The sequence below is a fragment of the Somniosus microcephalus genome, unplaced genomic scaffold (genome assembly GCF_052327205.1).
Source record: "Somniosus microcephalus isolate GS21.2 unplaced genomic scaffold, FLI_Smic_1.0 unresolved_chr2, whole genome shotgun sequence".
Lineage (NCBI taxonomy): Eukaryota > Metazoa > Chordata > Chondrichthyes > Squaliformes > Somniosidae > Somniosus > Somniosus microcephalus.
Window position 1 is genome coordinate 4,196,523 of NW_028225180.1, and position 27,875 is coordinate 4,224,397.

General features: G+C 44.0%; 1 protein-coding gene across 1 annotated transcript; it reads left to right on the plus strand.

Moving 5' to 3' along the window:
• LOC147092047 (putative G protein-coupled receptor 139) lies at window positions 1-27,466 on the plus strand. Its single transcript, XM_085975609.1, has 2 exons — window positions 1-611; window positions 26,554-27,466. Exons 1-2 carry the CDS (start codon window positions 389-391, stop codon window positions 27,453-27,455), a joined length of 1,125 nt encoding a protein of 374 aa, XP_085831735.1. The 5' UTR covers window positions 1-388; the 3' UTR covers window positions 27,456-27,466.
• Window positions 27,467-27,875: the final 409 nt, after the last annotated feature.

Below are 27,875 nucleotides of genomic sequence, written 5' to 3' on the forward strand. Positions count from 1 at the left end.
TGGCTAGATCCTGCGCTATTTCCACCATTCCTTCCCTCAGCAACTATCATTAATCCCATCCGGACCACGAACAAGTTCTATTTTACTATGGTTGAAAACGTGCTGGATTGAAAGGGTTAACTGATGCTGTTTGTTCAGTGACTGTAATTAATGTCAGTCTCCACGGGTTAACTGAAACTGTTTGTTCAGTGACTGTAATTAATGTCAGTCTTCATGGACCCTAATTGCATCAGTGCAGGGTTTCCCTCTTCTATTAATAAGGGACACCTTTCAATGTGTTATCCCATAGTATCAGTGACAGCATTGCCTCTGGCACTGACAGGGATCAACGCGCTGCTCTACATAGAGTGAGTTAGAATCTGAGAACATTAGATTGGAATGTTACACAATGGATTGGAATCTGAGAACAGAAGATTGGAATGTTACAACAATGGATCAGAATCTGAAAACAGTAGATTGGAATCTTACAACAATGGGCAGGAGTTTTTCCTGGGCGTTTGATGCACTTTCTGAATATTATGGTTTGCTATCATTACAAAGTCGGATCATTTATGCACTTCAGACGATTCAATCCATTTACTATCCCCTCCTTGCAGTTGTTGGTGTTCCTGGTAAGGCTCTCCATATTGCTATTAAGTCTATAAACCGTGTTTAACAGCATTACTGTTCTTATTTTTTACAAACCCCTACATTGCTGCAGTTGTTATTCCTGGTAAAACGCATTTTTGTGGCGCCTTCCAAGACCACCATATGTCTCAAAGTGCTTTACAGCCAATTAAGTACTTTTTGAAGTTGAGCCACTGTCGTAACATGGGTAAGTCTCTGTATCCAGCTATTAACACGGCAAACCTTTGCATACTTTATCATTATTCTCGTATGTTACTCTCTCATATTTGCTGCTATTGTTGTTCCTGCTAAGTCTCTACATCCAGCAATTACATCTGTTACACCACGTCTCACTGTATTACTGTGTTTGTCAATTAAATCTTGGAAACACCAAAACCAGTGTCTTCGGTCCTCGTCACAAACTCCATTTATTTAATCTACCAATTCAATCCCCCTCCCTGCCCAACGTGTCAGGATGTCCCAGACTGTTTGCAACCAGGGCGTTTTCTGTGATCCTGAGCTGAGTACCTACCTCGTATCCTCTGATTCAGCAGTCCTGCCTAAAATCACCTCCATAATATCGACCGTGTCCGTCTCTCCTCAGCCCTTCCACTGCATAAACCTGACTCGACTATTCCAATAATCTACTGGCTGACCACCATAAACTAGAGCTAATCCTAAACTCTGCTGCCCAAAACCGAACTCGCATCATGTCCTATTCACCCATCACCCCTTTGCTCGCTGACCAACATTTGCTTCCGAGTGGGAAAAGCCTCGATCTTAATATTCTCCTCATTAAAGTCAAATCCCACCATGGCCTCACCACTCCAATCAGTCGCATTTCCCAATTCTTTTCCCATAGTCCTTCTGATTGCTACCCTTCAAGTATTTATCCAATTCCTCTTTTTAATTTAATGTATTCCCTGCTGTTCCCCTCCCAGTCTTTCTGTCTCTATCTTTCTTTCTCTCTATCTCTCTCTCTCCCTCTTCTCTCTCTCTGTTTCATGCTCATGGAATCATGAAATGGTACAGCACAGAAGGAGATCATTCAGCCCATCGTGTCCGTGGTGTCTCTTTGAAAAAGCAGTCTCATTATTCCTACTCTTCAGCCAGAGCCCTGTAAAAAATTCCCCTTCCACTAATTATCCCATTCCCTTTCGAAAGTTACTATTGACTCGACTTCCACCACGTTCTCAAACAGTTCATTCCAGATCACCACAACTCAGTGCAAAAAGAACATTCTCCTCATCTCTCCTCTGGTTCTTTTGCCTATTACCTTAACTCTGTGTCCTCTGGTTACCCACCTGTCTGTCAGTGGAAAGAAAATGACAAATGCACTCGATCAAATTCATTCAAAGTTTTGAAATCTATATTAAATCTCTCTTTATGAAAAATGATACAGATAAACAACGTGTAAAATCTTTCAATTTGGGAAATGCCCATTTTAATAAGCTGAGATGTGATTCAGCAAAAGTGTACTGGAAACATTCACCTGGAGTTAAATCAGTGTCAGAGCAATGGGCTCTTTCCAGGGTGAGATAGAGATGGTTCAGAGCAAATATGTTCCCACAAAGAAAAAAGTAAAGGAAAAACTTTCATTTATATAGCGCCTTTCAAGACCAGTGGACTTCTCAAAGCGCTTTACAGCCAATGAAGTACATTTGAAGAATAGCCACTGTTGTAATGTGGGAACTGCAGCAACCAATTTGCACACAGCAACATCCCACAAACAGCAATGTGATAATGGCCAGATAATGTGTTTTGTTGTGTTGATTGAGGGACAAATAATAGCCAGGACACCGGGGATAAATCCCATGCTCTTCTTCGAAATGGTGCCACGGGGTCTTTTACATCCACCTGAGAGAGCAGACGGGTCCTCAGTTTAACGTCTCTTTCAAAAGACGGCACCTACGACTTTGAAGCACTCCCTCAGCACTGCACTGGTGTGTTAACCTAGCTTTATGAGCTCAGCTCCCTGGAGTGGGTCTTAAACCCACAACATTCTGACTCAGAGGTGGGTGTGCGACCAACTGAGCCACAGCTGGCAAAAAGAATGGGACTCAACAAACTAGAGCCCACTGAATGTGAAGAAGCTTCCAGGGGAGTATAAGGGAAATAAGGGAAGCTTTTCTCAGATACTGAGAGCTCACAACTACAGAATGTCCAGAGCAGTATAGGAATTGCAGGGGGTAAAAAGTATTACATAGTATTACATAGCAACTCGAGACTCCTCCCGTCTTTCCTCATCTAACTCTATCAGCAGAACCCTGTATTCCCTTCTCCCTCATATGCTTATCTAACCGCCCCTTAAATGCATCGATACTATTCGCTTCAACCACTCCCTGTGGTAGTGAGTTCCACATTCTCACCACACTCTGGGTAAAGACGTTTATTCTGAATTCCCTATTTGATTTTTTGGAGACTATCTCATATTGTTGACCTCAAGTTTGCTCTCCCCCAGAAGTGAAATCACTCTCTCTGTGTCTAATCTATCAACACCTTTCATGATTTTAAAGAACTCTCTTAGTTTACCACTCAGCCTTCTCTTTTCAAGAGAAAATAGTCCCAGACACTTCATCCTTTCCTGGTAGGTGTTCCCTCGCAATCAGGTTTCTTCTTTGTAATTCTTCGCTGCCCCCTCTCCAGTGCCTTTATATCCATTTTTCTAATATGGCGACCAGAATTGCACACAATAATCCAAGTGTGGCCTAACCAAGTCCACACCAATGTTCGATACAAGTTTAGCTTAACTTCACTACTTTACAATTTTATCTTTCTAGAAATAAACCCTATTGTTTGGTTTGTTTTTTCTAAGTTCATGTTAAATTGTGCAAATACATTTCAATGATTTGTGTATTTGTACTTCTAGATCCCTTTATTCCTCTACCCCATTGTTGATTCTTATTTTCCAAGTAATATGTGACTTTCCTATTTGTCTTACCAAAATATGATACCTCACATTTATGTGTGTTGAATTTCATTTGCTAATTATATGCCCAGTCTGCAAGATTTTTAACGTGTTCTTGTAATTTGTTGCAGTCATCCTCAGTATTGGCCATCCCCTCCAATTTAGTGTCGTCCACAAATGTAGAAATTGTGTTCTACATTCCAAAGTCTAATTCATTAATTATAAATTGTGAACAGCAGTGGTAGCAGCACTGATCCTTGTAGAACACGACTACCCACGTTATGCCACCCTGAATAACTACCCTTTACCCCTACTTTTTGCTTTCTGTGTTGATGCCAGCTAGCTATCCATTGTGCTACTTGTCCCCGACTCTGCATTCCCTGAACTTATTGATTAGACTATTATGTGTTATCCATTTTCGAAAGCCTTTTGAAAATCTAGATAGATTCCATCTACTGCATTTTGATTGTCTACTCTCTCTGTTACCTCTTCAATAAATACCATTAGTTTTGTCAAGCAAGACTATCCCTTTTGAAATCCATGCTGACTATTCATTCTTATGTTTCTCATTGCTAGATTTTTTTTAATGTTATCATTTAGAAGGGATTCCAATATTTTTCCAACCACCGATATTAATCTGATTGGTCTATAGTTCCGTGGACATGTTCTAGCTCCCATCTTATATATAAGTATTACGTTAGCTAATCACTCGTCCTCTGGCACTAGAACTTTTGCGAACGAATGATTAAATATGTGTAGTGATGCCTCTGCTCTCTCTTCGCAAGATTCTCTTAAACACGTGGATGTAATCCGCCCACACCAGAGGTTTTATCCTCTTTTATTTTGATAAGTTTATTTAATATATCTCTTCATTTTATATTAAATGCAGTTAACTCGTTACTAATCTCATCATCCAATGTCATATCCACCTCTTCTATTTCCCTTGTAAATATTGAAGCAAAGGAATTATGTAATATCTCTGCCAACTCTCTATTGCTGCTTGTGGCATTACCCTCCCTATCACTTACTGGCTCTATTACTATTGCGACTTTGCTTTTTTAATGAGATGCCTGTAAATTATTTCAATATTTTGTTTTATGTTCCTTGATAATTTAATTTTTTAGTTCCAGTTTGCCTTCCAACTTGTTTTTGTGAGTCCTCTGCTAAAAGCTTCATATTCTCCCTTATCACTCTCCCCTGCTGACAATGGTCTTAATGTATGCCGCTTTCCTTATGCTCAATTTTTCCCTTACGCCTTTCTTCATCCACGGTGATTCATTAATGTTTAGCTTGTTCTTGTTTATTAGCAGAATATATTTTTCCTTGGCACTATTGAACACTGTATTTAATGTTTACCACTGCTGTTCTACATTGTTGTTCTCCAATGTTGTCTATTTTATTTTCCCAAGTGCTATTCTCAGCCCCTCAAATCAGCTGTTCTCCAATCTATTACCCTTGTCTTTGACATACTTATATCCTTCTCATTTATTATCTTAAAGAGTATTATATTATAGTCACTATTGCCTAGATGTTCCCCTAATTTTACTACTCTTATCTGCTCTGTTTAATTCCCCATTACTAGATCCAATAGTGAATCCTCCCTTGTTGGGATTTTTACATATTGGTTAGAAAGGTGTCTTGTACACATTGTTGTAACTCCATTCCCTTATTCCCTTTACCTGCCTCAGTTGATCAATTAATATCTGGGTATTTGAAAGCCCCCTTGATTATTATTCTGTGTTATTTACAAATTTACCTAAGTTGTCTTCATATTTCTTCCTCCACCTCTCTTCCAATATTAGGTGGTATGTTGACGACCCCTATTAGTGTGATTGATTCTTCATAATTTTTCATCTATATCCACGTTATTTATATTTCTGTCTTGCTGATACCTGCATCACTTTTGTCTAATGCCATTATGTTATCCCGAATAAGTACAGCTACTCCAACTCCCATTTTTAACTCTTTCTATCTTTTCTAAATATGTCAAAACCAGCAATGTTTAATTCCCAGTCCTTATTTTCCGTTAGCCATGTCTCAAGTAAAAGAAATGGAGTGAATGAAAAAAATATTAACATGTTAAATCAAGGAAAACCCAAATATATTTAATAAATAGAGAAAGAGCAAGAGGATCACTAAGGAAAGTGTAGGGCCTATTAGAGACAAAAAAAGGTAACCTGTGTGTGGAGGCATAAGACATGGGTATGGTTCTAAAGGAATACTTTGCATCTGGCATCACAGAAAAGAGCAATAATAGAGAGTCATAGAGTCATAGAGTAATACAGCACGGATAGAGGCCCTTCGGCCCATCGTGTCCGCACCGGCCATCAAGCCCTGTCTAATCTAATCCCATATTCCAGCATTTGGCCCGTAGCCTTGTATGCTGTGGCATTTCAAGTGCACATCCAAATGCTTCTTAAATGTTGTGAGGGTTTCTGCCTCCACAACCCTTTCGGGCAGTGAGTTCCAGACTCCAACCACCCTCTGGGTGAAAAGGTTCTTCCTCAAATCCCCTCTAAACCTCCCGCCCTTTACCTTGAATCTATGCCCCCTAGTTATTGACCCCTCTACTAAGGGAAAAAGTTCCTCAGCATCCATCCTATCTATGCCCCTCATAATTTTGTACACCTCAATCATGTCCCCCCTCAGCCTCCTCTGCTCCAAGGAAAACAAACCCAATCTGCCCAGTCTCTCTTCATAGCTGAAGCGCTCCAGCCCTGGTAACATCCTGGTGAACCTCCTCTGCACCCTCTCTAACGCGATCACATCCTTCCTGTAGTGTGGCGACCAGAACTGCACACAGTATTCCAGCTGTGGCCTAACCAGTGTTTTATACAGCTCCATCATAACCTCCTTGCTCTTATATTCAATGCCTTGGCTAATGAAGGCAAGTATCCCATATGCCTTTTTTACCACCTTATCCACCTGTTCCGCCGCCTTCAGGGATCTGTGTACTTGCACACCCAGATCCCTCTGACCCTCCGTCTTGCCTAGGGTCTTTCCATTCATTGTGTATTCCTTTGCCTTGTTAGTCCCCCCAAAGTGCATCACCTCGCACTTTTCCGGGTTAAATTCCATTTGCCACTGTTCCGCCCATCTGACCAACCCATCTATATCGTCCTGCAGACTGAGGCTACCCTCCTCGCTATTTACCACCCTACCAATTTTTGTATCATCCGCGAACTTACTGATCATACCCTTTACATTAATATCCAAGTCATTAATGTAGACCACAAACAGCAAGGGACCCAGCACCGATCCCTGTGGTACCCCACTGGCCACAGGCTTCCAGTCACAAATACAACCTTCGACCATCACCCTCTGCCTTCTGCCACTAAGCCAGTTTTGTATCCAATGTGCCAAGGCACCCTGGATTCCATGGGCTCTTACCTTCTTGACCAGTCTCCTGTGCGGGACTTTATCGAAGGCCTTACTGAAATCCAATTATACCACATCAACTGCGTTACCCTCATCCACACACCTAGTCACCCCCTCAATGCAGACATTGTATTTAAAGAGGGAGTGTGTGAAATATTACATGAGCTTAGCATAGAGAGAGAAGAAGTATTAAGAGGTTTTGTATCTTTGAAAGCAGATAAATTGCCCGGCCCAGATGAAATGAATCCGAGGTGTTAAGAGAGGCAAGAGAAGGTTGTGTCTGAGTGACTTGATTGAATGTTATGAGGAGGTAACGAGGAGGGTCGATGAGGATAGTGCATTTATTGTAGTCCACATAGCTATTAGCTAGTCGTTTGACAAAATTCCAAGTAACAGGTTGGTCAAAAAGGTAAAACCCCAAGGGCTCCAAGGGAAAGTGCAACTTGGATCCAAAATTGGCTCAGTGACTGGGAGCAAAGCGTAATGATCGATGGGTGTTTTTGTGACTGGAAGGCTGTTTCCAGTGGGATTGTGCAGGGTGTAGTACCAGGTGACTTGTTTTTTGTGGAAATATCAATGACTTAGACCTCAATATAGGGGGCATGATTAAAATGTTTGCAGATGATACAAAAATTGGCCGTGTGGCTGAAGTGAGGAAGAAAAATCTAGACTGCAGGAAGATAACAATGGAGTGGTAAGGTGGCAGAAAATTGGCAGAATGAATTCAATCCGAGGAAGTAGGCAGGGCTAACAAATAAAGGGAATACACAACAAATGATAGGATACTGTGAAATGTAGAGGAACAGAGGTACCTTGAAGTGCATGTCCGCAGATCCCTGAAGGTAGCAGGCCAGTTAAATAAGGTGTTTAAGAAGATATACTGGATAATCTCCTTTATTAACTGAGGCATAGAATGTAACAGCAGAGAGATTATACTAGAACTGTATAAAACACTATGTAGGCCACAGCTAGAATACTGTGTAAAGCTCTCGTCACTTTACAGGAAGATGTCATTGCACTCGAGAGGGTACAAAGGAGATTTACGAGGAAGTTGCCAGGACTGGAGAATATTGGCTATGAGGAAATATTGGACACGCTGGGGTTGCTTCATTTGGAGCAGAGAGGGCTGAGGCAAGATTTAATTAATGTGCATAAAATTATGAGGGGCTTGGATGGAGTTGATGGGAAGCACCTTTTTCCATCAGAAGAGTGGTCAATAACGAGGGGCATAGATTTAACGTAATTGGTAGAATGAATCGAGGGGAGTTGTGAATTCCTTTTACCGAGTGGGTGGCGGGAGTTTGAACCTCACTGCCTGAAAGGTTGGTAGAGGCAGAAACCATCATCACATTAAAAGGTACTGGGATGTTCACGTGAATTGCCAAAACCTGCAATGCTACGGACCAAGAGCTGGAAAGTGGGATCAGTCTGGATGGCTCCTTTGTGACCAGCCTCCTTCTGTGCTGTACATTTCTATGATTCTATGATTCTATAATTCTATAATTCCTTTAGATTTGCTGCTCTAAAAAAATCAATCCCAGCTTCTCCAGCCTCTCCACGCAACTGAAGTCCCAGATCCCTGGTACAATCCTTTTAAATCCCTACACCATCTCTAATCCTTGACATGCTTGGCAAAGTGTGGTGCCCAGAATTGGACACAATCCTCCAGCTGGGGTCTAACCACTGATTTAGAAAAGGTTAGCATTTCTACCTGAATTTTGTTACTCTGTGTCTCTGTTTGTAAAGCCAAGTACTCTGTATGCTTTATTAGCAGTTGTCGCAACTTGTCCTGCCACCTTCAATAAATTGTGTAATGTTCCCTTGCTCTGTCTGATCGTGCAGCCACTTTAAAATTGTACCGTTTAGTTTATATTGCCTCTGCTCGTAGTTCCTAAAAAAATGTATCACTTCACACTTCTCTGTGTTAAATTGTTTCTGCCATGTAACAGCCCATTTCACCAATCTGTCTATGTGCTCCTGAAGTCTGTTTCTACCCTTCTCACTGTTACTTAACATTTCGGAGATTTCTATTATCTGCAACCTTTGAAATTATGTGCTGTATACCCAACTCCATGGCATTGATATACAGGAAAAGAGCAATGGTGCCAATACCGACTCCTGGAACGACCACTGTATACTTCCCTCCAGTCTGAAAAACAACCGTTTACAACTACTCTCTGTCTCTTAGCCAATCTCCGAGCCCTGTTGCCACAGCCCCTTTAATCCCATGAGCTTCAATTTTGGTATTATGTGGTACTTTATCAAAAAACTTTGGAATGCATAGGGAAATTGGGAAAGCGTTTGCAGTATCAAACATAAAACCATAGAATTGATCATAGGTCGCACCTGGTTTCAAGCAATGAATTACAAAATCATTGACTTTATTCCCATTGTATTATTTATATGTACTTGCTCTCAGGATATGGGTGCCGCTGTCAAGGGTGGTATTATTTGCCCATCTCTAGTTACCCAAGATAAAATGGTGGGCCCTCATCTTGATGTGCTGCTGTCTGTGAGGTGAAGGTGCTCCCACAATGCACTTACGGAAGAATTTCAGGCTTTTGACACAGTGACGATGAAGGAACGGCGATATATTTGATGGGTATGGTAGCACAGTGATTATGTTGCTGGACTAGTAAACCAGATGCCCGGACGAATGACCCTGAGTTCTAATCTCAACAGCTGGGGAAATTAAGCTCAATTAATTAAAGACATCTGGATCAAAAAGCTAGTCTAAGTAACGGACACCATGAAACTAATGGATTGTAGTAAAAACCCATCTGGTCTTCTTTAACAACAATAACAACAGCAACAACGTGTATTTACATAGCGCCTTCAACGTAGTAAAACGTCCCAAGGCACTGCACAGGAGTATTATGGGACAAACACATAGACACCGAACCACATAAGGAGAAATTAGGGCAGGTGACCAAAAGCTTGGTCAAAGAGGTAGATTTCAAACTGCATCTTTAAGGGGGAAAGAGAGGTAACGAGCCGGAGAGTCTTAGGCAGGGAATTCCAGATGTCAGCGTTTAGGCAACAGAAGGCACAGCCACAAATGATTGAGTGGTTATCACCAGGAATGCTCAAGAGGGCAGAATTAGTGAAGCATAGATACCTCGAGGGGGATCGGGATGAAGGAGATCACAGAGATAGGTAGGGGCGAGTCCATCGAGTGATTTTAAAACAAGGGTCAGAAATGTTATATCGAGGCACTGCTTAACCAGGAGCCAATGTAGTTCAGCGAGAGCATGGGTGATGGGCGAACGGAACTTGGTTGATTTAGGATAGGTGCAGCCGAGTTTTGGAAGATCTCAAGTTTCCATAGGATAGAATATGGGAGGTCAGCCCGGAGTGCATTGTAATATTCAAGTCTAGAGTTAACAAAGACGTGGATGAGGGTTTCACCAGTGGCACTGAGGCAAGGGCTGAAGCCTGATTGCAGTGATTCAAACAAGGAATTGCGGGAAAGATAGGCACGGATTTGGACACATTCAATTAATTTAGAGAGGAAAGGGAATTTCAAGATGTGGCATTAGATTGCAAGCCAGTGAGGTCAAGGTTTCTATGCGGAGGAGAGGTTTGCTGATGGCAGTTTTGAATGAGAGGGGGACAGTACCCGAGCAGAGAGAACCGTTAACAACGTCAGCTAACATGGGAGCCTGAAAAAGAAGTAGGGTGGTCAGCAGTTTGCTAGGAATAGGGTAGAGGGAGGAGGAAGTTGGAAGTTGGTCTCCTGGACAAGAAGAGTGCGGAGCGGTCAAGAGCGGAGATCAGAGAGAAACTGGAGAAAGATTTGAGTTGGAATTGGCTGGGTAATAAACTAGCATGTATTGAGAATTGGTTAACAGACAGGAAACAAAGAGTGAGGGTAAATGGCTCTTTTTCAGGGTGGCAGGCAGTGACTAGTCAGTTACCGCACGGATCTGGTCTTGGGCCCCAGCTATTCACAATCTATAAAAATGATTTGCATGAGGGGACTAAATGTATCATTTCCAAATTTGCTGATGATACAAAGCTGGGTGACATTGTCAGTTGTGCAGAGCGTAGGAAGAGTCTTCAAGGGGATCTCGACAGGTTCAGAGAGTGGCCGAGGACATAGCAGATGGAATACAAACTTAATAAGTGTGAATTATCCACATTGGTAGAAAAAACAGAAATGCAGAGTATTTCCTAAATGGTGAAAGATTGGGGAAAGCAGATGCTCAAAGTGACCTGTGTGTCCTTGTACATGAGTCACTGAAAGTGAATGTGCAGGTGCAGCAAGCCATTAGGAAGGCACATGGTATGCTGGCCTTCATTACAAGAGCATTTGAGTACAGGAGTAAAGAAGTCTTACTCCAATTATACAGGGCCTTGATGAGACCATACCTGGAGTACTGTGTACAATTTTGTTCTCCATACCTAAGGAAGGATATACTTGTCATAGAGGGTGTGCAATGAAGGTTCACGAGATTGTTTCCTGGCGTGGGAGGACAGTTGTATGAGATGAGATTGAGTAAACTATGTCTGTATTCACTTGAATTCAGAAGAATGAGAGGGGATCTCATTGAAGCATACAAAATTATTACGGGGCTTGATAGGCTGGATGCTTGGAGAACGTTTGCCTTTGCTGGGGATTCTAGAACAAGGAGCCAGAGCTTCGAGATAAAAGGTAGGACATTCAGGACAGAGATGAGAAGAAATTTCTTCACACAGTGGGTGATCAATCTTTGGAATTCTCTACCCCAGAGGGCTGTGGATGCTCAATCATTTGGAATATTGAAAACAAAAGTCGATAGATTTCTGACAAGTAAAGGCATCAAGGGATATGACGATAGGGCCTCCTCCTGCTCCCATTTCTTATTTTCTTGTGTTTTTAGTTCAGGGCTAGGGTAGGGGGGAACCTGAGAGCAAGTTTGGCCCGGTGGGCTAGAGGAAGGAAGGGAAGTAGCAGAGGCAGCTGAACGGATGGTCTCAATCATAGAGGCAAAGTAGTCCATGAGCTCCTTACACTTGTCATCGGAGGTGAGGGTGGAGGAGACTGTGGAGAGGGGTTTAAGAAGACGGTTAGCAGTAGAGAATAGGAGCCGGAATTCATCTTTGCTTTCCAGAATGATTCTGGAATACTGAGCAGTATTGGCAGATGAGAGCAGGATCTGAAAATGAATGATCTGACACACCAGTTAAAGACAAACCAGTCATATAGGCTCCTTTAAAAGACAGGACCAGTCACTCGGGCTTCTTAAAGAGACAGGACCAGTCATATAGGCTTATTAAGAGACAGTACCAGCCACACAGGCTTTTTAAAGCGACAGAACCAGTCGTAATGTTTATTAAAGAGGCAGGACCAGTCGCAGCGCCTTCATAAAGAAGCAGGGACAGTCGCATTCGCTATTTAAAGAGACTGAACGAGTCACACAAGCTATTTAAGGAGACAGGACCATTCACACAGGATTTTTAAATAGACAGTACTAGTCACACAGGCTCTTTACAGATACCGGACTGGTCACAAGGTCTTTATAAAGAGACAAGTCCAGTCACTTAGGTTTTTTTAAGAGACACTACCTGTCAAACAGACATTTTAAAGAGACAGGGCCAGTCACACAGGCTTTTTTATAGATACAGGACTGGTCACAATGTCTTTATAAAGAGACAAGTCCAGTCAGATATGTTATGTAAAGAGACACTACCTGTCAAACTGACATTTTGAAGAGGCAGGACCAGTCACTCGGGCTCTTTAAAGAGCCAGCACCAAACAAGGAGGCATTTCGAAAGAGACAGGACAAGTCTTACAGGCTTTTTAAAGAGACAGGACACGTGATAATGGCATTTTAATGAATCAGAAACACTGATAACTGCTTTTTCAAGAAACAGGGCCAGTTAAATAGATTTTTGAAGAGACAGAGTCAGTCACACCGGCGTATTTAGGAGAAACAACTGTGATAGCTGAAGGGTCTAGAACTTTCTCTCGAGCGAATGTACTTAACAGAAGTATTCGGACCGGCAATTCTAGGAACCCATATTAGTCCTTACAGATTAGTAGACAATTAAAGTTCGTTCACAGATTATAATCTTGTCCTGAATATAACCCCTTTGAACCTGATTATTTTGCAGACTCTTAGTTTTAATATGTTTAATTTTCCTTAATTTTGAGAAAGGTTCGGTGTTTTTTATTTATTGATTCTTTCATGGACTGTGAGCATCACTGGCAAGACAAGCCTATCCCTAATTGTCCGTGAGAAGGTGGTGGTAAGCTGCCTTCTTGAACCGCTGCAGTCCTTGAGTTTTAGATACCCTCACAGTGTCTGACTTTGGTACAACTGTGTGGCTTGCTGGGCCATTTCAGAGGGCAGTTATGTGTCACACACATATGAGCAGCCCTGGTGAGGATGGCCGATCTCCTTCCCCAAAGAACGTCATTGAACCAGTTGGGTTTTTCCAACAATCCGGTAGATTCAGGGTCTCCATTACTGATACCAGCTTTTTAATTCCGAATTTATTTTATTAACAGAATTTTAATTCCCCAGCTGCCATGGTAGGATTTGAACTCACGTCTCACGGATTAATAGTCCAAGCCTCTTGAATACTAGTCCAGTAAAATAACCACTACTCTAATGTACTCGGTGTCTACAGAGAGTAATTCATAATACTTTTGACTTATGCCTTTTAGGTTTTGGAAAGGCTTTGAGGATTCAGGAGGTGAGTTACACGCCACAGAATACCTAGCATCTGACGTGCTGTTATAGTCATTTATGTGGCTTGTCCAGTTGATTTTTTGATTAAAGGCGACCCCTAGGATATTGATGCTAGAGGATTCGGTGATGGAAATGCAATTGACTGTCAAATGCTGGAATTTAGAATATCTCTTGCTGGAGTTGGTCATCGCCTGCTGCTTGTGTGGAGAGAATTTACAATAATGATACCATGGGTGAGGGGCTTCAATTAAGTGGAGAGACTGGAGAAGCAGTGATTCTTCGCCATAGAGCAGAGGAGGTTAGTGGGAGATTGAATAGAAGTGTTCAAAATGTTGAGGGTTCTGATAAACCGGGAGAGTTCAAAAGCAGCGGGAGCAGAGTGAGAGCGCCAAAACCCGGGAGAGTTCAAAAGCAGCGGGAGCAGAGCGAGAGCGCCAAAACCCGGGAGAGTTCAATAGCAGCGGGAGCAGAGCGAGAGCGCCAAAACCCGGGAGAGTTCAATAGCAGCGGGAGCAGAGCGAGCGAGGCAAAACCTGGGAGAGTTCAAAAGCTGCGGGAGCAGAGCGAGCGCGGCAAAACTCGGGAGAGTTCAAAAGCTGCGGGAGCAGAGTGAGAGCGGGAAAACCGGGGAGAGTTCAAAAGCTGCGGGAGCAGAGCGAGAGCGGGAAAACCCGGGAGAGTTCAAAAGCAGCGGGAGCAGAGCGAGAGCCCAAAACCCCGGAGACTGCAATAGCAGCGGGAGCAGAGAGCGACAAAACCCGGGAGACTGCAATAGCAGCGGGAGCAGAGCGAGAGCGCCAAATCCCGGGAGAGTTCAATAGCAGCGGGAGCAGAGTGAGAGCGACAAATCCCCGGAGACTGCAATAGCAGCGGGAGCAGAGCGAGAGCGCCAAAACCCGGGAGAGTTCAAAAGCAGCGGGAGCAGAGTGAGAGCGACAAATCCCCGGAGACTGCAATAGCAGCGGGAGCAGAGCGAGAGCGCCAAAACCCGGGAGAGTTCAAAAGCTGCGGGAGCAGAGTGAGAGCGGGAAAACCCGGGAGAGTTCAAAAGCAGCGGGAGCAGAGTGAGAGCGCCAAATCCCGGGAGATTTCAACACAGCGGGAGCAGAGCGAGAGCGCCAAAACCCGGGAGAGTTCAAAAGCATCGGGAGGCGCTGAGATAAAAAAATAAAGTGTAAATAAGTAAAAGTTAATAGAAATGTGACGTCACTAGAAAGCAGGTAAGTGATTGGTTGGTAAGTATTTCTATATTTCTTGTCTTTTCTCCAAACTTGAGCGTCTAAATTTAAGTGCCATGGTGTAGATTAAAAGATATAAGTGTTCCAAATGTTAAAACGAATTAGTTAATTGAGATGGGACACCATGCAATGTGATGTTGTTTTTGCATGTCGGAGCTGGCGGACACCATTGAGGTCCAAGACGACCACATCTGCATAAATGTTGGCGGCTCGAGGAACATCGGCTCAGAGTTGATGAGCTGGAGTCCGAGCTTCAGACACTGTGACACATTATGGATGGGGCGTGTTACTTGGACACTATGCACCAGGAGGCAGTCACACTGACTAAATATTTACTTCCCATTTGGCCCATGGACAGGGACAGGAGGGTGTGACTACAACCGAGGCAGGTATTGGGATACAGGAGGTAATGTTGGAGGAGCCACAGCAACTGGGCCTTGTCCAAAAGGTACGAGATTCTTGCTCCCTATGTGGACGAGGCCAGGGACTGCAGGGAGGATGAGCAAATTGACCACAGCACCGTGGTACAGGGAGCAATTCAAGTGGGGGAGCAAAAAGAAATGTTGTAGTGATTGGGGACAGTATAGCGAGGGGGATAGATACTGTTCTCTGTAGCTGAGAATGTGTGAGTCCCGAAGGCTATGTTGCCTGGCCGGTGCCAGGGTTAAGGACAACTCCTCTGGGCTGGAGAGAAAATTGGAGTGAGGGGGGGGAAGAACCAGTTCTCATGGTCCACGTAGCTACCAATGACATAGGTAGGACAAAGAAAGACGTTATGCTGATGGAGTATGAGCAGCTAGGGGCTAAATTAAAAAGCAGAACCACAAATGTAATAATCTCTGGATGACTACCTGAGCCACGAGCGAATTTGCATAAGGTAAATAAGATCAGAGATATGAGTGAGAGGTTCAAAGTCTGGTGTGGGAGAAATGGGTTTCGATTTGTGGGGCACTGGCACCAGTACTGGGATAAGGGGGAGCTGTTCCGTTTGGATGGTCTTCACCTGAACCATGCTGGGGTTAAAGCCCTGGCAAATCGAATAACTAGGGCTGTAGACAGGGATTCAAAATAAATATTTGCGGGGGGCGGTGGATCCAGGTGAGCGGGAAAATAAACAGTGAATGAGAAATGAGAATGCAATAGAGCAGGTTATAGATGGGGGAAACAATAACCAGAGTGTGGCAGGAAGGGACAGAATGTTTAAAAATATGAGTGTAACGGAAAAAAGGCCAAAGCAAGGAAAAATAGTAAAAAGACAAAGTTATAAGCTCTATATCTGAATATTGGTTCCTAACAAGATAGATGAGTTGATTACACAAAAAGATACAAATTGGTATGATCTGATCGCCACTACAGAGAAGTAGTTGCAAGGCAATCAGGGCTGATAACTGAATATTCAAGGGTATATGGTCATTTAGAAGGATAGAAAGAAATGAATGGGAGGTGGGGTGGTTTTATTGGTAAAAGATGGGATCAGTGCAGTGGTGAGAAGTGATATTGGCTCAGAAGATCAAGATGTAGAATGGATTTGGGTGGAGGTAAAAAAATAATAAGGGGTAAAAGTCTCTGGTGGGCGGAATGTACAGGTCCCTGAACAGTAGCAATGCTGCTGGACAGAGTATAAATCAACAAATAATGGAAGCCTGTAAAAAAGGTATGGTAACAATCATGGATGATTTTAATATCCATACTGATTGTACAAATCAAATTGGCCAAGTTAGCCTGGAGGGGGAGTTGATAGAGTGCAAGTGGGATGTTTTCCTGGAACAGTATGTAAAGGAACCAACCAGGGGTCAGGCTAGCTTGGATCTGGTACTCTGTAATGAGGCAGAATTAATAATTGAACTCAATGTAAAGGATCCTCTGGGAAAGAGTGAACATAGCATGGTTGAATTTCAAATTCATTTGGAGGGTGACAAAGTTGTATCCCAAACCAGTGTCCTGATGGTAAACAATGGCAAAATTATTGGCATGAGGGCAGAACTGGCTGAAGTGGAGAGAAAACACAAATTAGAGGGTAAGAAGTTGAAATGCAGTAGCGGACATTTAAGGAGATATTTCATAACTCTCAACAAAAATGATGGTATCAAATTGAAAAAGAAGGCATACAATGTTGTTAAGATTAGTGGGAAACCAGAGGATTGGCAATTCTTTAAAAACCAACAAAGAGTGACTAGAAAAATGAAAAAGGGAGAGAAGATGAATTAAGAGAGTAAGCTGACAACAAACATTAAAACAGGAAGTAAGAGCTTCTACAGGTATATAAAAAGGAAGAGGGTAGCTAAAGTAAACATTGGTCCCTTATAGGATGAGATTGGGGAATTCGTAATGGGGAACGGTGAAATGGCAGTGATTCGGAACAAATATTTTGCATCTGTCTTCACTGTAGAAGACACTAACAACATCCCAATAATGGATAATAAAGGGCCACAGGGAGGGGAACTAAAGACAATCACTATCACTAAGGAAATGAGACTCAGTAAAATAATGGGGCTAAAAGACGACATGTCCCCTGGACCAGATTGTCTGCATCCCAGATTCTTAAAAGAAGTGGCTGCAGAGTTAATGGATGCATTGGCTGCAATATACGAACATTTTCTGTACTCTGGAGAGGTCCCAGCGGATTGGAAACCGTAATGTAACACCCGTATTTAAGAAAGGAGGGAGACAGAAAGCAGGACATTATAGACCAGTTAACCAGAAAATGATGGAGTCCTTCATTAAGGAAGCAGTTGCTGGGCATTAGAAAAACATACTGTAGTCAAACAGAGTCAGCAAGGTTTAGTAAAGGGAAGTCATGTTTAACAAATTTGCTGGATTTATTTGAGGATTTAACAAGCAGGGTGGGCAAGGGTGAGCCAGTGGATGTGGTGTATTTGGATTTCCAGAAGGCATTCGATAAGGTGCCACATAAAAGGTTACTGCATAAGATAAGAGCTCACGGAGTTTGGGGTAATATATTAGCATGGATAGAGAATTGGCTAACTAACAGATAATAGAGATTCGGAATAAATGGGTCATTTTATGGTTGGTAAACGGTAACTATTGGGGTGCCACAGGGATCGGTGTTGGGGCCACAACTATTTACAATCTACATTAACGACTTGGATGAAGGGATCGAGTGTAATGTAGCCAATTTTGCGGATGCCACAATGATGTATGGGAAAGCAAGTTGTGCAGCGGACTCAAACAATCTGCAAAGGGATATAGACAGGTTAGGTGAGTGGGCAAAAACCTGCGAGATGGAGTATAATGTGGGAAAGTGCGAGGTTATCAACTTTGGCAGGAAAAATAAAAAAGCAAACTATTATTTAAATGGAGAGCGATTACAAAATGCTACAGCTCAGATGAACCTGGGGGTCCTTGTGCATGAAACATACAAAGTTAGCATGCAGGTCCAGCAAAAAGATCAAAAAGGCAAATGGAATGTTGACCTTGATTTCAAGGGGGTTGGAGTATAAAAGCAGGGAAGTCCTGCTACAATTCTACAGGGTATTGGTGAGACCACACCTGGAGTATTGCGGACAGTGTTTGTCTCCTTATTTAAGGAAGGATATACTTGCATTGGAGGCAGTTCAGAGACGATTCACTCAGATAATTCCAGCGATGAAGGGGTTGACATATGAGGAAAGGTTGAACTGGCTGGGCCTATACTCATTGGAATTTAGATGAATGAGAGGTGATCTTATCAGAACATATAAGGTACTGAGGGGGCTCGACAGCGTTGATGCACAGAGGATGTTTCCCCTCGTGGGGAAATCTGGAGCTCTGGGGCACAGTTTTAGGATAAAGGGTCGCCCTTTTAGAACTGAGATGACGAGATATTTCTTCCCTCGGGGTCGTAAATTAGTGGAATTCTCTGCCCCAGAGAGGTGTGGAGGCTGGTTCATTAAATACATTTAAAGTGGAGATAGACACATTTTTGCAAGATAAGGGAGTGAAGGGTTATGGGGAGTGGGCTGGAAAGTGCCTTTGAGCCCAAGATCAGCCATGAACTTATTGAATGGCGGAGCAGGCTCGTGCGGCCATGCAGCCTATTCCTTCTCCTATTTCTTATTTTCTTATGATACAGTACAAAGGGGACATTTTTCCACTGGCTGAATTGTCATTACCAAATGGCCGAACCTTGATCACGCAGTGAAATGATCTGGAATGAAATCTCCTAAAGGTTGGTGGAAGCAGATTCAATAGTCTCAGTTGGTAGCAAACTCGCCTCTGAGTCAGAAGGTTCTGTGCTCAACTCCAACTCCAGGGACCTGCGTTCAAAAATCAAGGATGATACTCCAGTGCAGTACTTATGGAGCGCTGCACTGTTGGAGGGGCAGTACAGAGGGACATTGCACTGTCGGACGGAGAGTACTGAGGGACCACTGCACTGCAGGAGGCTCAGTACTGAGGCATCGCTGTACTGTCAAAGTGGCGTACTGAGGGAGCGCTGCACTGTCGGAGGGACATTACTGAGGGTTCGCTGCACTTATGGAGGGACTGTACTGAGAGACATCTGCACTGTAGACGGGCCAGTTCTGAGAGAGCGCTGCACTGTCTGCGGGCCAGTATAGAGGGAGCGCTGTACCATCTGAGTGGCAGTACTGAGGGTGAGCTGCACTGTCGGAGAGGCAACTGAGGGAGCGCTGCAGTGTTGGAGGCGCTGCACTGATGGAGCACTGCACTGATGGAGGGACAGTACTGAGGGAGCGCTGCACTGCCGGAGGGTCAGTACTGTGTGAGAGCTGAACATTCTGAGGGTCAGTATACAGGGATCGCTGCACTGTCGGAGGGGCATTACTGAGGGACCACTGCACTGTGGGAGGGACAGTCCTGAGGGAGTGCTGCAGTGACTGAGCGGCAGTACTGTGGGATCACTGCACTGTCGGAGGGTCAGTACTGAATGAGCGCTGCAGTGTCGGGGGGGCAGTACTGAATGAGCTCTGCAGTGTCGGAGGGGCAGTACCGAGGGATCACTGCACTGTTGGAGGGTCAGTACTGAGGTACCGCTGCACTGTCTGAGGGGCTGCACTGAGCAAGTGCTGCACTATCAAATGGGTATTACTGAGGGAGCGCTGCACTGTTGAAGCGCCAGTACTGAGGGAGCGCTGTACTGTCGGAGTGACAGTACCGAGGGAGCACTCTACAGTTGCAGAGTCAGTACTGAGGTTGTGCTGCGCTGTCAGATTGACAGTACTGAGTGAGCGCTGCACTGTCAGAGGGGCTGTACTGAGGGAGTGATGCTCTGTCGGAAGGGCAGTGCTGAGGGAGCGCTGCACTGTTAGATGGTCATTACTGTGGGTGCTCTGAATTCGAGGAGGGACTTTACTGAGGGAGCGCCGCACTGTTGTAGTTGCATTCCTGAGAGATCACTGTCCTGTCGAAGGGACCGTCTTTAGGATGTGACGTTAAACCGAGGCGCTCTGCTCCCTCTCTGCTGGATGTAAAAGATCCTATGGCAATATTCGAAGAAGAGCAGCGAAGTTCTCCCCAGTGTTCTGGTAATTATTGATCTCAACAAACATCACTAAAACAGATGACATGGTCGTAATTGCAATGCTGTTAGTGGGAACTTGCTGTCTACAAACTGGCTGCTGTGTTTCCTATAGTACAACACTGACTTCACTTAAAAATTACTTACTTGACTGTAAAGTGCTTTAGGTCATCCCAAGGTCGTTAAAGGCGTTCTATAAATGCAAGTCTTTCTTTCTTAACAGCAACATTCAAAAGGTAATGTGGTATATCCGTGAAGAGGAGAAATGTTCAGGACTAAGGGGCAACGGCTTTATTGTTCACTACCATTGACGAAAGGAAATGACAGCTTTGAAATAATCTGATCTGTTGACTGTGGGTTCGCTTGAATCTGTCTAATTCAATCCCACTGAGCAGGATGGTAGTAGCACTGGATACGATGGATGGTATCCACAGTGTGAAGGCGAGAATTATTCTCCACAAATACTGTGCAGTGGTAAGTTCTACCAATAGCGTCATGGACTGGTGCACATGCGATAGTTAGATTGGTGAGGACCAGATCATGCAGGATATCTTCCTGTGTTGGTCCTCCCACCACCTGCAGCAATGCCAGACTGGCAGCTCTGTTCTTCAGGGCTCGGTTAATGATGGTGCTTCAGAGTCACTCTTGGTGATGGACATTGAATTCTCCCCCTCCCCACCCAGAGAGTACAGGTTGTGCCTTTTCTGCTCTCGGTGCTCCGATCAACTGGTGCTCAGCATGAAGATGTGCTGATTCATCAGCTGAATGACGGTGGTAGGCGGTAATCATCAGGAAGTTACCTTGCTCATTCCTGATCGGAACCATGAGAATTCATTATGTCCTTAGGCATTGTTGAGGACTCGCATTATCTCTCCCCGCTGACTGTATATCCCTGTGACCCCGCCGCTGGTGAGTCTGTCCTTCCGGCGGTACAGGAGATACACTGGGATGGTGATGGAGGACTTGGGAATGTTAACTGATAGTATTGGTTCTGCGACAATGATTGTGCGAGAATGCAATGTTTCCAGAGCGTTTCATAGAGTATTGAAATAGTTACAGGGTACTTATCGCATTGGTTAATATTTTAAGCATTTTTCTTTGATTCCTTGGTGTCAAACCATTGCTCGTTTTATTATTTTCTCCAGCTATGTAAATCACTATTACAAAATTGGCTGGTTGAGGTCAATCATTAGAAACACCTAGTTATTCTTGTTCTAGATTCAGGCAAATAGTATGGCCTGGAAATCAACTTGCTGGACTAAAGCGGGACCATGTAACCTTGGCAGCCATGCAAATGAAATTCCTGGACTGAGGCGGGCGCAGTGTTATCTAGGCAACCCTGGGAATGAAATTCATGTGCAGAGGCCGGGGCAGTGTAATCTAGTCTGCCCTGGGAATGACATTCCTGGACTGAGGCAGGAGCAGTCTAATCTGGGTGGCCGTGGGAATTACATTTTTGGATTGAGGTGGGAGCAGTGTAATCCAGGCGGCCCTGGGAATGAAATTCCTGGACTGAGGAGGGCGCAGTGTAATCCAGATGGCAAAAGGAATTCAATTCCTGTTATGAGGCGGGAGCAGTGTAATATATTCGGCCTTGGGAATGAAATTCCTGGACTGAGGCAGGAACAGTTTAATCTAGGCTGCGAGTTAAATTCCTGGACTGAGGGAGGGTGAAATGTGATGCATACGCTCACTTTTAATTTAAGGCGGTGTACAATAGTGTGAGCTAGATTGTGTTGAAGTGAAGTGTTGGGTGATAATGGCTCAATGTGTCTGTTTGTTCAATGACTGTAATTAATGCCAGTTACTGTGAGGCCTAATGATGTCACTCGGAGATTTCGCTCTGCTCTAAATAAGGAGCTCCCTTCACTGAGTGACCTCACACAATCAGCGCGCTGCCTCCAGCACAAAGACCACCAGCCTCTCACAGAAGGGATGTCGTGGGTTTGAGGGTCTCCATGGAATGTATTCTGGAACAGTGGTAGTTAACAAAAATACTTTGGACTAACGACAAAAAATGTGAAAAACACTCAGCAGGTCAGGCAGCATCCGTGGAGAGAGAAAGAGTTAACGTTTCAGGTCTGTGACCGTTCCTAAGAACTGAAAAGGTTTCGAGTTGCAACCGATTTTAAGCAGGTGTAGGGGCAGGGAAAGGTGGTAGGATCAGAATGAACCAAAGGGTCGGTCTGTGATAGGGTGCAAGGCAGGAGTGGTTAAAGGTTGCAAATGGGGATGGGAGTAACATCAACCGCTGCCGCCTGAAAAAATAGGGGCCGAAGTTCTGGTCCGAAATTGCAGAACTCAACGTTGAGTCCACAAGGCTGTACAGTGACTAAAAGAAAGAGGAAGTGCTGTTTCTTGAGCTTAAGTTGAGCTTCATTGCAACACTATGAAAAGCCGAGGACAGATAGCTCAGGGTGGAAGGGGAGCAGAGAATTAATGTGACAGGAGACCAGATGCTCGGCATTAAGCTTATGAACTGAAAGGAAGTGTTCCACAAAACGATCACCCAATCTGCATTTGGTTTCCCCATTAGAGTGGAGACCGCATCGTGAGCAGTGAATACAGTATACTAAATTGCAAGAAGTAAAATTAAATGGCTGTTTCACCTTGAAGGAATATTTGAAGCCCTGGACAGTGGGAAGGGGGATTGTTAAAAGGCAGGAGTTGCAGCTCCTGCGCTTGCCTGGGAAGGTTCTGTGGGGATGGGAGGGGCTGTTGCGGGTGATTAAGGAGTGAACCAGGGTATTACGGCGGGGGCGGGTCCTTCGGAATGCTGAAAGAGAAGGGTAGGATATACAAAATATTTACTATCCCCTTCTCGCTGCTGTTAATGTTCCTAGTAAGTATCTATGTCCAGTTATTAATTCTCTCAATCACAGTCTACAGAGCTGCAGGGATACCCGCCCTCCTGTATGCCTCAGAGACATGGACCATGTACAACCGTCACCTGAAAGCACTGGAGAGCAACCACCAACGCTGCCTCCGCAAGATCTTGCAAATCCATTGACAGGATAGGTGCACCAAAATCAGTGTGCTCGCTCAGGCCAATATCCCCAGCAGCGAAGCTTTAACCATGCTCGATCAGCTCCGATGGACGGGTCACATCGTGCTCATGCCCGATTTGATTCTCCCAAAACAATCGCTCTACACGGAGATCCGACACGGCAGGAGAGCCCCAGGTGGACTCAGGAAACGCTTCAAGGACACCCTCAAAGCCTCCTTGAAAACGTGCAACATCCCCACTGACATCTGGGAATCCCTGACCCAAGACCACACAAAGTGCAGGAGAGGCATCCGGGATGGCCACAAACTACTCGACTATCTTCGCCGGGAGCAAGCGGAAGCCAAGCACAAGCAGTGCAAGGAGCACACGTCAATTATAGCACCCCACCCATCCGCCCCTTCAACCACCGTCTGCCTCACCTGTGACAGAGTCTGTAGGTCCCGCATTGGACTTATCAGTCTCCTGCGAACTCATTTTTAATGTGGAAGCAAGTCATCCTCGGTTCCGAGGGACGGCTTAAGAAGAGGAACCATGATACACTGTAATATTATTCTCGCTAATCACCGTGGAATACTCTGTTATTAATGGTAATCTGTGTTACAAGTTGTTGCATCTTTGTTAATACAAGAGTTGTTGTTTAAAAAGAATGGCACATCCTCGCTGCTGTTGGTGTTCCTGGTAAGTATCTGTATCCAGCTATTATTTTTTTTAATCATCTTTAACTGTATTTCTCTCCAAGCCATTCCCCATCCCATCCACACTGCTGTCGGCTATTGAATCTGAAGGTGATACAGCGTTAACAAGATTTAATTGTTCTATATTCAACTCAAGAAAATATTTTGACGAGACTCTCTCCTTAATGAAATCCGTTCTGCTTTCTACACTGAACATGTGTAACAGATCAGAAAAATATTGTCTTAATTGAGGAGATTTTCACCTAATGCCGAAAGATCATCGACCTGAAACGTTAACACTCTCTCTCTCTACAGGTTCTGCCTGACCTGCTGAGTATTGAAAACATTTTTTGTTCTTATTTCAGATTTCCAGCATCCGCAGTAATTTGCATTAGTTTTCACTGAATGCTCGGTATATTTACTGACACAGAGTCACAGGAGCAAATCCTGGCAGATCACAAACACATCGTTAAATGTCTGAAATATCCTCTAATCATTCAGTTGCAGTCAGTGTCTCCTTTCCCACCATCTCCAGTTCTGCATTAGTGGCACTGCTTCTGATGGTTAGATAAGGATTACAAGGATTATTTACATTCTCAAAAAACGTTCAGTCAGCCATATTTCAATGCGTTTATTTCCAATCTTTGTTTTGAATTTACAACTGGAGCCCATGCCCGTCTGTCACAGTTCACTGGATTCAGTGAGACCCAGAGTGATTCTTTATTCCCTCCTGCTGTACTGCAGGATAAAAAATCCTCGCTGATTGAAACTGAAGGACTGATGATAAGAAAATCCTTTCCTATTTTCTCGACCAATATTTTCTGCACAATTTGGAAACCAATAGGTGAAAAGGTACAAGGATATATCTCTTCCAGTTGTGTTCAGATACTTTACAAAGCGTTCGGCGGCTCGTTGCCTGTCGGATAAGTCGCGATATTACGATGCAAATAAATGCATTAGTGGGCTATTACCTGGTCAATTATCAATAGTTATTTTAATTCAGAGTCCATTTTTTGCAATGTTATATGGATAATCTTCCTTTCAATGAGCTACAATTTGTGTATATAGCCAAAACTGTAGAAAGCTCAATCATAAACACACTTCTTACAGCCCAGTTATCTTTATAGCTGCAGTGCACATGTATTTATTTTCTCAGTATTTTCATATTACAGCTGCACATGTAAATACTGTAATTAATGCACGCCAAGATTGCAGTTTCTTTATTTTGCCGTTGCCTTCATTTTCTGTCCTAAATATAATGGCTATCTAACCAGGAGCTGGATTCCAAGTGGGATATCCCCCTCTCTAACATAAAGGGCACTGAAGCAAATTGCGCTGCGATAAATGCTGATTGATCCTGAGACACGAATGCTTCCTGAGAGGTTCTGGTCTTTTGCATCCCTGGTACTTCGGGCGGTGCTTTTGTCTGCTGGGCTAAAGGCAGATCTATCGTTTAATCTCTCATTTATCATTCATCTGTTGCTTTCCTGTTGTATTTAGACACGTTTCATTGTTTGATTCTTCCATGTTTTCCCGATTATTCTTAAAATAAACCCTGTATTCAGCTCCACTGGTAATCGAATGAGATTATATCAGTGAAAATCACTAATGAGTTGCAGATTTCTCTCCGAATTCCTTCAAACTGCTACTCTTGCTCCCAGCCTGATGTATAATTTCCCTGTTTATTTCCCCTCCCAGCCTGATGTATAATTTCCCTGTTTACTTCCCCTCCCAGCCTAATGTATAATTTCCCTGTTTATTTCCTCTCCCAGCCTGATGTATAATTTCCCTGTTTATTTCCCCTCCCAGCCTGATGTATAATTTCCCTGTTTATTTCCCCTCCCAGCCTAATGTATAATTTCCCTGTTTATTTCCCCTCCCAGCCTGATGTATAATTTCCCTGTTTACTTCCCCTCCCAGCCTGATGTATAATTTCCCTGTTTACTTCCCCTCCCAGCCTGATGTATAATTTCCCTGTTTATTTCCCCTCCCAGCCTGATGTATAATTTCCCTGTTTACTTCCCCTCCCAGCCTGATGTATAATTTCCCTGTTTACTTCCCCTCCCAGCCTGATGTATAATTTCCCTGTTTACTTCCCCTCCCAGCCTGATGTATAATTTCCCTGTTTATTTCCCCTCCCAGCCTGATGTATAATTTCCCTGTTTATTTCCCTTCCCAGCCTGATGTATAATTTCCCTGTTTATTTCCCCTCCCAGCCTGATGTATAATTTCACTGTTTATTTCCCTCCCAGCCTGATGTATAATTTCCCTGTTTATTTCCCCCCCAGCCTGATGTATAATTTCCCTGTTTACTTCCCCTCCCAGCCTGATGGATAATTTCCCTGTTTATTTTCCCTCCCAGCCTGATGTATTATTTCCCTGTTTATTTCCTCTCCCAGCCTGATGTATAATTTCCCTGTTTATTTCCCCTCCCAGCCTGATGTATAATTTCCCTGTTTACTTCCCCTCCCAGCCTGATGTATAATTTCCCTGTTTACTTCCCCTCCCAGCCTGATGTATAATTTCCCTGTTTATTTCCCCCCCAGCCTGATGTATAATTTTCCTGTTTATTTCCCTTGCTCACAGTGAATTTAATGACGATTGTGATCCTGTCTCGGGGAAAGTGTGGTCTCTCCACATGTGTCACTCGCTACCTGCTGGCAATGGCAGCGGCGGATCTACTGGTCGTTATCCTCGACGTGATACTGAGGCAAATTCCGATTGTTTATTACAGACATTTTTATTTCGTGCTGTCAATCCCCGTGTGTAATATACATGCCGTCCTGCTTTATGCAGCCACAGACTGTTCTGTCTGGTTCACCGTCACTTTCACCTTTGATCGATTTGTGGCCATTTGTTGCCAGAAGCTGAAAACAAAATATTGCACCGAGAAAACGGCGGCTGTGGTTCTGGGAACAGTGACTGTGTTGAGCGGTTCAAAGAACATCATCTGGTATTTTATGTTCACAGATCGGTATTGGCTTTGGAACATGCCTTGGTTTTGTGAGGTAACAGTCGGTGTTATGAAATCACGGGCCTGGGCAACAATCGAGCTCCTTCATTACAGTCTCACCCCGGCTGTCCCATTTGTTCTAATTCTGCTGCTCAATGCTCTCACTGTCAGACACATTTTAGTGTCCAGCAGAGCCCGTAGGAGACTCCGGGGTCCCAGCAGTGGGGAGAGTCACAGTGACCCAGAGATGGAGAGCCGCTGGAAATCCATCATTTTGCTGCTTGTTATCTCTGGCAATTTCATCCTGTTATGGGCAGCGTTTATGGTGGTTTATATATGGAGCCGGATAGGTTCTATCAGTTATATGTCTGCAAATTCTCCTCCTTTCTTACAGGAATTGGGATTGATGCTGCAGCTGCTGAGTTGCTGCACCAACACTGGGATTTATGCCGTCACCCAGACTAAGTTCAGAGAGCAGTTGAAGAATATGGGGAATTATCCTTTTACTCTGATTGTAAAATTCATTAAAGGATGATTTGAAGCAGATAATTCGCAGCCTGACAGCTGCCTTGGTGTGATATTAAATAAAAGTATTCGTGTATCGGATGTGGGCGTCGCTGGCAATGCCAGCATGTATTGCCCATCCCTAGTTGCCCTTGAAAAGGTGGTGGTGAGCCACCTTCTGGAACCACTGAAGTCCGTGTGGTGAAGGAACTCCCACAGTCCTGTTAGGGAGGGAGTTCCATGATTTTAACCCAGCGATGATGAAGGATCCGCAATATACATCTAAGTCAGGATGGTGTGTGATCTGGAGGGTGAATGCAAGTGTTGGTGTTCCCATATGCCTGCTGCTGTTGTCCTTCTAGATGGAAGAGTTTGCGGGTTTCTGAGGTGCTGCCAAAGAAGTCTTCGTGAGTTGATGCAGTGCATCCTGTATATGGTACGCACTGCAGCC